The 12702-nt window shown below is 40.6% G+C and overlaps 2 protein-coding genes across 2 annotated transcripts; both read right to left on the minus strand.

The window, feature by feature from the left end:
* Window positions 1–2310: 2310 nt before the first annotated feature.
* Window positions 2311–4153, minus strand: LOC138878156 (uncharacterized). Its single transcript, XM_070157821.1, has 4 exons — window positions 3575–4153; window positions 2928–2983; window positions 2718–2816; window positions 2311–2404 (listed from the first exon to the last, which is right to left on the minus strand). Exons 1-4 carry the CDS (start codon window positions 4151–4153, stop codon window positions 2311–2313), a joined length of 828 nt encoding a protein of 275 aa, XP_070013922.1.
* Window positions 4154–5332: 1179 nt separating this feature from the next.
* LOC138878157 (uncharacterized) lies at window positions 5333–5761 on the minus strand. Its single transcript, XM_070157822.1, has one exon. The coding sequence runs from the start codon at window positions 5759–5761 to the stop codon at window positions 5333–5335; it is 429 nt and encodes a 142-aa protein (XP_070013923.1).
* Between the last annotated feature and the right edge of the window lie 6941 nt (window positions 5762–12702).

The raw sequence follows: 12702 nt of genomic DNA on the forward strand, positions 1-12702 counted from the left end.
TTGCTATTATGCAATCGCATAATGGGCTGCAAAAACGCGCTTTTTTAATGCACTACGAGCTTTCGATTTTTTGAGTAGAAATTTCATGGGGCCTTATAGTTATATACGTGTATATTATATGTATATGGGGTATGAGAAAAGGTTACGGTGTTATATACATACCACCACCTGATCAGTTAGTATATATTGATGATTTTGCCCAGTAAGGCCGAGATGATATGATGGGATGCCTTCAGAGGCTTGATAATATTATGTAAGCATATACCTATGAATGATCTGACATTTATACGCATATGCATGACATTATAAATTTTTCATAATTCACAAAGCTACTCAAAATTACAGGTTGAGTTTGTTACTCCATGTTTCTTTCATGTCTTTTATATGCTGGTTTTTATGCCTTGTATACTCAGTACATTATTCGTATTGACGCCTCTATTGCTTGGGGGCCTGCGTTTCATGCCCAGATGTGCAGGTAGACCAGCTAACAGTCCCCCTTCTTACGATCCTTGCTCAAGGAGAGTTGGTTTATCCATTTGATCCGGAGCTGCTATTGGATTTTGGTAAGATATTTTTGTATACATATAAGGGCATCACGGGGCCCGGTCCTTTCTTTTATATAGTTGTACACTCTATGAGAGGTATGTAGACATTCATGTATAGTTTGATAGTGTGCGGCCTTGTCGGCTTCTATTTTTATATATAGTTATTCAAAGCAGCCTTATCGGCTCGCCCTACCGTATTCTGCTATATATATATTCGCCCAGTAAGGCCGAGATGATATGATAGTATGCCCTCAGAGGCTTGATGATATTATGTACGCATATACCTATGCATGATTTGACATTTATACGCATATGCATGACATTATAAATTTTTCATAATTCACAAAGCTACTCAAAATTACAGGTTGAGTCCGTTACTCCGTGTTTCTTTCATGTCTTTTATATACTGGTTTTTATGCCTTGTATACTCGGTACATTATTCGTATTGACACCATTATTTCTTAGGAGCCTGCGTTTCATGCCCATATGTGTAGGTAGACAGGCTAACAGTCCCCCTTCTTATGATCCTTACACAAGGAGAGTTGGTTTATCCATTTGATCCAGAGCTGCTATTGGGTTTTGGTACGATATTTTTGTATACATATATGGGTATCACGGGTCCCAGTCCTGTCTTTTATATAGTTGTACACTCTATAAGAGGTATGTAGACATTCATGTATTGTTTTATAGTGTGCGGCCTTGTCAGCTTCTATTTTTATATATAGTTATTGAAAGAAGCCTTATTAGCTCGCCCTACCGTATTCCGCATATATATATATATATATATATATATATATATATATATATATATATATATATGTATGTCCTTTGGGCATCTTTCCTCACGTATGTTATTCACGTGATTCAGCAGTTTATTGATAGATGTTATGAATGACCTACATCTATTTCATGTTTATATCTTAGACGTACGCTTAGGGGTGTTCGACAGGTAGGACTCAAGCACTCATCATGACCCTTTAGTTTGGGTCGGGACAGTATATGTGTACATGTAAATATATCAATGCTCAAGTCTGTTACACAGTTAGAAGTGTACATTTTAAATTCTGGTACTATTACTTAGAGGACTTGTTGCCCCAGATTCCATGTTAGAATGGTCCAAGAATAGACATCGGTATGCACGGGCCTCGGGGCACTGTGTTCTGGTAGCACATCCCAAGGTTGGGGTGTGACATATGTGATATTGATAATTGATTAGTGCTTGGGAAAGGATCCACCCCTCCGGAGTCTGGTATTCACAGTGAGTGTAGGCACAAAGATATGTATGTGCTTTGGTGAGGAGCATTTGTGACAGACACCCATACAGTGTTGAGTGTGATTGCATGTGTGATGTTGTGGGACGTTTGTTCAAGGAACCGTGAGCGTGTTGAGTGTGAGTATACTTGATGAAGTCGCTATGATGTTATTGGCTTGACATGTATATTTGACATATAGCCATAGAGATGTCTTTTCCTCATGCTAGATGGTAATATAGTGTTATTGATTTGACATGTTTATTGCACATGTGGTCATAGATATGTCAATTCCTCATGCTGGATGATAAATTAAATGCTTTACCTATTGTTGTTAAGATGCAAATCACTATGAGATATATAAATTTTCTAACACATATTCTTAACAACACTACAAGATTTCGGGGTTTTGAGTGGAAATTTTACGGGGACCTACAAGAACAATCCCCCTTAATATTATTCATCCTCGAGTGAGGAACAAGATTCACTTATCAGCAACATAGGCAATCTCAGCTTCACACCACATACCAACAGCCCCCAAATTTGGCTAACTCCCTAAATTTCCAGAATTTTTTTGCCAGAGTTTCCTTTGCATCTGGACCTATCCACCTGCCAGAGAGCCCTAGAAACATATCCGAATAGCATATACACAATCGATTGACATGACATAATTCATAACTACACTAACCACTGCCCTATAGGAAATATATAATCAAAACAAAATAGTTTTACATAGACTAATCAAGTGATACAAAGCTCATAGGGACCGAATTCATAGAAACTATTACATGGCTATACAAACAAATGTGGGTACTTTCTTTCCATTTCTTCCTCAGCTTCCCATGTGGCTTCTTCAACCTGCTGATTTTGCCATAACACTTTCACGGAGGGAATTTCATTTTTTCTCAACTTCCGGACCTACCTGTCAAGAATGGAAACTGGAATTTCTACATATGACAGTTCTCCATTAACCTCAATAGTTTCAACTGGCACAATAGTGGATGGATCTCCCACTAACTTCCTTAACATAGACACATGGAAGACTGGGTGTACCATTGATGTCTCGTGTGGTAGCTCAAGCTTGTATGCCACCTGACCGATCCTCTAAATGATTCTATACGGTCTGACATACCTCAGACTCAATTTTCCTTTCTTTCCAAACCACATGATACCCTTCATGGGGGAAACCTTCAAAAATACCCAATCATCTAATTTGAACTCCAAATCTTTGCGACGAACATTCGAATAAGACTTTTGGCGACTCTATGAAGTTTTCAACCTCTCCTTAATAATATTGACTTTCTCCATAGCCTGATGCACGAGGTCCGGCCTTATCAACTCAGCTTCTCTAACCTCGAACCACCCAATGGGAGACCTACATCTCCTACCATAAAACTCCTCAAATGGTGCCATCTGGATACTAGCATAGAAGCTGTTGTTATAAGCAAACTCTATGAGTGGCAAATGATTAGCCTAGCTACCTTTGAAGTCAAGAACACAAGCACGCAACATGTCCTCAAGCGTCTGAATAGTCCTCTTTACCTGCCCGTCGGTCTGAGGATGAAAAGTTGTACTAAGATTTACCTGTGTACCCAAACCTTGCTGAAATTTCTTCCAAAAATTGGTCGTGAACTGAGCCCCTCGATATGAAATTATTGAGACTGGAGTGCCATGCAACCTAACTATTTCTTTGATATATAACTAAGCATACTATTCCGCTGTGTCGGTAGATTTAACTGGCAAGAAGTGTGCTGATTTCGTGAGTCTATCCACGATTACCCAAATTGTGTCAAACTTGCGCGGAGTGCGTGGTAACCCTACAACAAAATCCATGTTGATCATTTCCCATTTCCACATTGGAGTTTCTATGCTTTGAGCCAATCCACTGGGCCTTTGGTGTTCATCATTCACTTGCTGACAGTTCGGATACTTTGCCACAAAGCCCACCACATCCCTTTTCATGTTGGTCCACCAACAAACTTCCTTGAGATCATGATATATTTTCGTAGAACCAGGGTGTACAGAATACTTGGAAGTGTGAGCTTCGGCCATGATCCTTTCCCGAAGGCCTTCAATATCTGGAACACATAGGCGGCCTTGGTACCGTTGGGTACCATCATCCATGCCCAAGGAAAAAGTTGTGGTCTTATGTTTATAAATCCCCTCCTTCAGTTGTGCTAACAATGGATCATTGTATTGATTTTCTTTGACCTCCACTACAAGCGATGATTCAGCCCTATTCTGCACAATCACTCCTCCTTCATTAGAGTCCGCAAGGCGAACTAACCAACTCGCCAACTGGTGGACCTCCCAGGCTAACGGCCTTTGATATGCCTCTAAATGAGCCAAACTTCCCATAGATTTCCGGCTAAGAGCATCCGCCACGACATTGGCCTTTCCATGGTGATAGAGAATATCGATATCATAGTCCTTGAGTAACTCTAGCCATCTTCTCTGTCTTAGATTCAACTCCTTTTGTTTGAAAATATATTGAAGGCTCTTGTGGTCCGTAAATACATCCACGTAGACCCCATACAAATAATGTCGCCAAATCTTTAGTGCGAACACCGCTGCCGCAAGCTCTAAGTCGTGGGTTGGATAGTTCTGTTCATGATTCTTGAGTTGCCTAGAAGCGTAAGCTATAACCTTGTCGTGTTGCATTAACACACACCCAAGCCCGATCCTCGAAGCATCGCAATACACTACAAATCCCTCTATACCCTCTGGTAGGGTCAATACTGGCGCAGTAGTCAATCTTGATTTCAATTCCTTGAAGCTCCTTTCACAAGCATCAGACCACTGGAACTTAATTGCTTTCTGCGTCAATTTAGTCTACGGAGAGGGAAGTGTAGAAAATCCCTGCACAAATCTTCTATAGTACCCAGCAAAACCTAAGAAGCTGCAAATCTCTGTTGGAGTGGTACGTCTAGGCCAATTCCTTACTGCTGCAATCTTTTGAGTATCAACAATAATCCCTTCCCTGGAGATGACATCACCTAAGAACGTGACAGATTCAAGCCAAAATTCACATTTCAAAAATTTTGCATACAGTTGATGTTGCTGAAGAGTCTACAGAACTGCCCTGAGATGGTCAGTATGGCCCTCCCGACATCAGGAATACACAAGAATATCATCAATGAACACTATCACAAAGGAGTCTAGAAAAGGCTTGAAGACACGATTCATAAGATCCATGAAAGTTGCCGGGGCATTTGTTAGCCCAAAGGGCATCACCAGAAATTCAAAGTGCCCATACCGGGTCCTGAAAGCTATTTTTACAATATCCTGCTCTCTTATCTTCAATTGATGATACCCCGGACCGTAAGTCAATTTTTGAGAAACACTTAGCACCTTGCAATTGATCAAACAAATCATCTATCCTCGGTAGAGGGTATTTATTCTTGATTGTGACTTTGTTAAGTTGCCGGTAGTCAATACACATCTGTAGCGACTCATCTTTCTCCCTACAAACACGACCAGTGCACCCCATGACGACACACTTGGTCGGATGAAACCCTTCTCCAACAAATCCCTTAACTATTCCTTCAATTTTGCCGGTGCCATTCTATAAGGTGGAATTGATATAGGATGCATGCCTGACATCACGTCGATCCCAAAATCAATCTCCCTATCTGGTCGGATCCCAGGGAGCTCATCTGGAAAGACATCCAGAAATTCACTCACAACTGGCACAGGCTCAAGGCTAGGTGCCTTGGCATTGGTGTTTGTAACCCAAACTAAATGATAGATACACCACTTCTTGATCATCTTTGCGGCCTTAAGGTAAGAAATAAACCGACCTTTTGGCACTACATTATCTCCTTTCCATTCCACAACGGGCTCATTAGGAAATTCAAGCCTCATAGTTCTAGTCCGACAATCAAGTTTGGCAAAACATGAATAAAGCCAATCCATTCCCATTATTACATTAAAATCGACCATCCCCAATTCAATAAGATCGGCCATGGTATCCCTACCACGCACCGTAACAAAGCAACCTCTATAAACTCGACCAACCGTAATAGACTCACCAACCAGAGTAGACACCGAGAATGGCTTATGTAGCAGATCCGGTTATATCCCAAATTTCATAGCAACAAAAGGGGTAACATAGCACAAGGTAGAACCGGGGTTAATAAATGCATACACATCATGAGATTGGACGCCTGTAACAACATCTGGAGAAGCCTCTGCAATGTGGTGGCCACTCATAGCATAGAACCAGTTGGGTCCTCTCGAACTCTATGCACTACCCCTAGCTACACCACGCCCCGCGGGTGCTGGAGTAACTCGAGCTGGAGAGGGTGCTAAAGATATAGCAACTGCTGGACTGGATGGTTGTGTTGTGCCCCTACCCGCACCTTGGCGGGATAAACGTCAATGTCTCTGAATATAGCCGCTCATCCCACATCCATAGCATATGGTTAACTCCATGTAGCAAATCCCTGAGTGCATCATCCCGCACTTGGGGCACGGGGACCTCTGCTGCTGCTGGGATCTTCCTCCTGACCGACCCTGCTGGTGGGGTCCCCTACTACCTTGACTGGGTCTGAAACGACTCCATTGCTGCTGCTGGCTAGGCCCTGATGGTGGTGCACTGGCTGAACACTATGCAACAGACTGGGACGGCCCTGATGATCCTTCCCTGAAAGCTGATCTCCGCCCAGCTAGTGACTCTCCCATGTTACCAGTAGATCGGGCCTTGTTGTTACCCTCTCTCTCCATCCTGTTCTTCAGTTTATGGTTCTCTATGGCATGAAAAAATGCCACCATATTCCCATAATTCATGTCAGAATTCAAGGCAGTTGTAGAAGCCTCATTAATAGTCAAAGGATTAAGGCCTTGAACAAACCAACGCACCCTGGCCTCCATTGTGGGCAACATATGAATAGAATACTTGGACAGGCGGGAAAACTCCATGTGGTACTCACACACACTCCTACTACCTTGCTTCAGATTCTTAAACTCTGCTGCATGGGCTGCCCTTATCTCAGCAGGCAGGAAATGATCTACAAAGGCATCGGCAAACTCACTCCACCACGCCGGAGGGCTATCCCCCTCACGGGAATCTTCCCACAACTCAAACCACGAATAGGCCACCCCTTTCAGACGGTAGGCAACCAACTCTTCTCCCTCTATTTCAGTTGCAAGCATAACCCTAAGGGTCTTGTGCATCTCATCAATAAAATCCTGAGGGTCTTTTTCTGGATTTGCACCCGTAAACACTAGAGGGTCTAGCTGAAGAAATCTGTTCACCTTGGAACTGGTGGAATCCCCTTGCTGGCTAGATGAACTGGGTGCAACATTTGACCTCTAGACCTAAGAGGCCACAAGCTGAGTCAGCATCTGGATAGCTCCCCTATGATCCCCATCAGAAATACTCAGACCGAAAGCAGGGGCTGGAGGCGGGACAGGAATATCAATGGGAGGGATAGTAACACCCTCAGCAGATGTAGGAACCGGTGCAGGAGAACCAGGCAGTGTAGTAGTCGAGGAAATGTCCTCACCCCTCGGGTTCTCACCCGCACCATCAATTACGGAATTGACTACTGCTCCTGGGGTAGCATTGGCTCCTTGGCTAGTTCTAAATTTCTTCTTTGGTGCCATGTACTGAAAGTTGAGGGAATGCACTAGGTAGAGGGGGAATAGTTTCATAACAAGTTTTGCTGCAAGATCCAGAATATCAAGGAAGGGTGTTATTCCTAAATGCCCAAGTAGACTCCAACTTATAGATGTGGTCGACTACACACCGATAAGAAGGACTCTACTAGAAACAGCTCCGAGACATCCTAGGACACTTTAAAACCTTAGGCTCTGATACCAAGTTTGTCACGCCCAACCTCGGGAAGTGCAATCGGCGCTCAATCGAGTTAACCCAACTGAGCAAGCATTTTAGACACCTTCTACTTGACTTACTATGATTGAGAAACCATGCTTTTACTTAAATTAGACAGTAGGAAAGATCGTACATGAAACATTGCTAGTTCATTTTATATTACAATCCTCAAACCATAGTTAAGTTTCCAAAATTTCATACAATTGTAGTTTAGAGGAAACAAGAGTTTAGAAATTACAACATAGTCTGGTGACCCATCCAATACTCGTACAGATCCCACACAAAATGTCTGCGAAGCCTCTAGGGATACAAAAGACAGTTATGATAATGCCGGCAACAAGGCCCCGGCTATACCTCAAAAGTGGAAATTTATAACAAAAGGTGTACATCATAACCCCTGAAGGAAAAAGGGCTGGTCTCAACAAAACTTCTGAGATGAGGATGCTCCCCTACATGCGATTGGCACTGTCTGCAATGGAACCACCTACATCCATTCAAATGATGTAGCGCCCTCGGCAAAAAGGACGTTAGACATGGAATAGTACTTGTATGTACAACTAAAAACCATCTTATTAGAAAGAACAACCAAACAAGAATAAAGAAATTATAAGGACTAACAAAGATTCAAACAATCACCACATCATCAAATAAAATGGTTCACATAGCTTTCACATAATCTCCATAACTTTAGGTGGGGACATTTCATATTGTTGCATCATCATTAAAAATACCATGGGTTTCTTGTGCGGAGTCCGATCACGACCCGATCAGCTAGGTTGCCTCATTTAAGACATGTACGTCTTTCACAATTTCATTCTCACTTTTTCGTTTCATTATCAGCACAATACCACTATATGTGTAGCATAGCGTTCGATCTTGACACGATCGGCTAGGCCATCTTACCAAGACATGTTTTCTTTTTCCATTAATCATCTCATTTCAATCATTATTTAACATATATCAGTTCATAGGCACTTAGGCCACAATTATCACATCATACTCGGCACTAGGCCACATTTCATTATTCAAACTCTTTTCCCCCACGTTTCACATCAATTCCACTTTCAACAATAACCATGCAATTTGAGATAATAGGAACATACAAGAGCAATTCATGTTGTAAGCATAGAGATAATTTCACATAGTATGGTATAACAATCTCAATTTAAACTTGACTTCGAATCTAGGCATTTTAGCACATAGTTTACATTCTTCACACATTCTCAATTTACCAAGAATAGCATATTGTGCATATTGAAACACACCTTCCACATATAAACTTGCAACACCGTTTCACTTGAAATAACAAGTACTACATCTATAGATTTTCAGACTTACAACATTTATATGGATGCCATGGGAGCTCAATTTCTAAGAAGAATGGGGTTTTAGCCATACATACCCCAACATTTATATGGATGCCATGAGTGTGCATTATGATTTTTAAGATCCCTTTTTGTTTAGAGTTTCTATCATCCTACACCCCGTTTGTTACATTTTTAGTTCATAATATCCATATACCCTTTATTTCACATGCATGCAAGAAAATCCATCCTTATACCCATGAACCCACTAGTTAATTACGTATTCTAGTATGAATTTTGAAATCAAGGTTAGGGTACAAGTTCTTAACTCTCAAGATGAAGGCTTAGCAACAATACTTGATAATCTTCAAAAATTTGGGCAAGAATTTAATACTGACTTAGTGAGGATCATTTTCTCCCTCTAAAACCCTTTCTCTCACTCTAAAAGTAGTAGAAAATGGCACAAGAGAGTCTAATGAGGTGTTTTTAATGGAATGGGGTCGGGTTTTAAAAGTTAGAAAATAGGAGCCCCGACTCAATCTGCGGTCGCATATGCGATCGCATAACTGACATGCGGCCCGCAAAAGTAGCCCTGAGACTTGAGTGTATTGCCGAGGTATGTGACCAATATGCGGTCCGCATACCTGTTCTACGGTCGCATAATGCACCGCAGAACAGCCCTTCGCAAAAATCCCAAGGAGGTTATGCGACGACTATGCAGCCCGCATATCGATTATGCAATCGAATAACTGGCTGCACAATTGACCTCAAAATTAGCTAGCATACTAACTCACTCTGCGGTAGATATGCGGCCCGCATTACTATTATGCAGTCGCATAATGGGCCGGAGAAATGCGCTCTTTTAATGCACTACAAGAGTTCAGATTTTTGAGTAGAAATTTCATGGGGGCCTTACAAGAACAATCCCTACGACATAAGTATCATTATACCACCTTTCTTTTTCTTTGTAGTTTGAGTTTTGGAAGGAACTTCATAGTTAAAAATATGAGTACTTGCTGTATTTAAGCTTTTAAATCTCAAGTAAAGTTGATAAATTTGTTTCCTAATAGTTAGAACTCATGGGAAGGTGATCGAAAGCCGTGAGTTCCATTTATTCCACTTGCGGTAGGGTAGTGGGCAGGTCGCTCGTCGTTGCAATTTTAGGTTAATTGATAACTTGTTGATTGCGTGTATTATGGTATATTTGGATTTTTTTTATTGTATAAAAGGTCCCGAATTGTAGTTAGGCTATTTGGAGTTGCTGATTGTATTGTGTTGTATTCTCGCCTATAGTAGGCTTGAGTAATGAGTAAAATTAGGGGAAATGATGCCCGTTTTACTATAGATTAAGTTACTTTCATTATATAAACGAGAAAGTCATTTGTAGCTTTACAATAACTTCACTATCGTTATTGTAGATTAAGGTGCAGTGAGTGAGTTTAGCATTGTTATTGGACGGATGTCTATAAGGTATGTTAAGGTTATCCCTTCTTTTCTTTTAGGATGATCCATATGATACAATGAAATTAACAAACACACAACTTTCACAAATGGCTCTACTCTTAGAAGTGCTACGATTGCATGTGTTCTTGATTTCCCATATGTCTAATTATTATAGCGTCTGTTCATGGGTCTCAGAAATACATAAGTAATAAAGTTTATTTCGTGATATTAGCCGAAGGCATATAGATCTTATGACATCCTGAGAGATCTTATTAACTTACTTGTTATGCATTGCATTCATTTATACATGTACATTAACCCATGACTAGATGGTGTTATATACACGTATATTATATGTATATGGGGTATGGGGAAAGGTTACGGTGTTATATACACACCACCACCTGATCAGTTAGTATACATTGACGATTTCGCCCAGTAAGGCTGAGATGATATGATGGGATGCCCTCAGAGGCTTGATGATATTATGTACACATATACCTAGGAATGGTCTAACATTTATAAGCATATGCATGACATTACAAATTATTCATAATTCACAAAGCTACTCAAAATTACAGGTTGAGTCCTTTACTCCATGTTTATTTCATATCTTTTATATACTGGTTTTTATGCCTTATATACTCGGTACATTATTCATATCGATTCCTCTATTGCCTGGGGGCCTGCGTTTCGTGCCCACATGTGCAAGTAGACAGGCTAACAGTCCCGCTTCTTATGATCATTGCTCAAGGAGACTTGGTTTACTCCATTTGATCCGGAGCTGCTATTGGGTTTTGGTACGATATTTTTTATACATATATGGGTATCACAGGGCCTAGTCCTGTCTTTTATATAGTTGTACACTCTATAAGAGGTATGTAGACATTCATGTATAGTTTGATAGTGTGCGGCCTTGTCGGCTTCTATTTTTATATATAGTTATTCAAAGCAGCCTTATTGGCTCGCCCTACCGTATTCCGCTTATATATATATATATATCTGTGTGTGTGTGTGTGTCCTTTGGGAATGTTTCCTCAGGTATGTTATTCACGTGATTTAGCAGTTTATTGATAGATGTTATGAATGACCTACAACTATTTCATGTTTATATCTTAGACGTATGCTTAGGGGTGTTTCACAGGTAGGACTCAGGTACTCATCATGGCCCTTTAGTTTGGGTCGTGACAGTATATGTATATATGTAAATATATCAATGCTCAAGTCTGTTCCACAGTTAGAAGTGTACATTTTAAATTCTAGTACTATTATTCAGAGGACTTGTTGCCCTAGATTCCATGTTAAAAGGTTCCAAGAATAGACATCGGTACGCACGGGCCTTGGGGCGTCGTGTGCCGGTAGCACATCCCAAGGTTGGCGTGTGACATATGTGATATTGATATTTGATTAGTGCTTGGGGAAGGATCCACCCATCTGGAGTCTGGTATTCACAGTGAGTGCATGCACAAAGATATGTATGTGCTTTGGTTAGAGGTATTTGTGACAGGCACCCATACAGTGTTGAGTGTGATTGCATGTGTGATGGTGAGGGGAGTTTGTTCAAGGAACCGTGAGCGTGTTGAGTGTGAGTATACTTGATGACATCGCTATGTTGTTATTGACTTGACATGTATATTTGACATGTAGCCATAGAGATGTTTTTTCCTCATGCTAGATGGTAATATGGTGTTATTGATTTGACATGTATATTGCACATGTTGGCATATATATGTCAATTCCTCATGCCAGATGATAAATTAAATGTTTTACCTGTTGTTGTTAAGATAGAAATCACAGTTCTCTTGATAAATTCTTGTTTTAATTTCGGTGGTAATATTTGTGGTAAGATTTGGGACTTTGACGGTTATACTTGAAAATCATGTCTAATTTTCTGTATTTGTTAACGAGTTGAACAAGATATCTCTCAAGTTGTTCTCTTTTACCCCCATCATTATATCATGTGTTGTTATGGATTAATTGGTGTTGAACACTGTCCATTCTTCCAAGCACGTCACTACTTTCAGCCTAAGGTATGTTCGTTACTTATTGAGTACATAGGGCCGGTTGTACTCATACTACACTTCTGCACCTCGTGTGCAGATTTTGGAGTTGATGTTTTTGTTTATGGTTGGAGCTGGTATTGAAGATGCACTTGCTTTTTCGGACATAGCTACCACTTGTCCTTGGTAGTTTTAGATTTGTATTCTATTTATGTATATTCCAAATCTTATCATACCAACTTTGTAAATCTAAGTCCCAGTAGCTCGTTACTTGTACTACCGATTCTTAAGTTAATGTATAAAAATTTATTTATTGATCTCTTA

Source organism: Nicotiana sylvestris, chromosome 9, assembly GCF_000393655.2.
Source record: "Nicotiana sylvestris chromosome 9, ASM39365v2, whole genome shotgun sequence".
Lineage (NCBI taxonomy): Eukaryota > Viridiplantae > Streptophyta > Magnoliopsida > Solanales > Solanaceae > Nicotiana > Nicotiana sylvestris.

Coding starts and splice junctions, on each gene's coding strand:
- LOC138878156 (XM_070157821.1), bottom strand. CDS start 4,153: ATGGGAAGTTTGGCTCATTTAGAGGCATATCAAAGGCCGTTAGCCTGG. Junction 2,984..3,574: donor GCAAGTTTGACACAATTTGG/GTAATCGTGGAT, acceptor GTATTTTTGAAG/GTTTCCCCCATGAAGGGTAT. Junction 2,405..2,717: donor CCAGTTTCCATTCTTGACAG/GTAGGTCCGGAA, acceptor GCTCTCTGGCAG/GTGGATAGGTCCAGATGCAA.
- LOC138878157 (XM_070157822.1), bottom strand. CDS start 5,761: ATGGCCGATCTTATTGAATTGGGGATGGTCGATTTTAATGTAATAATG.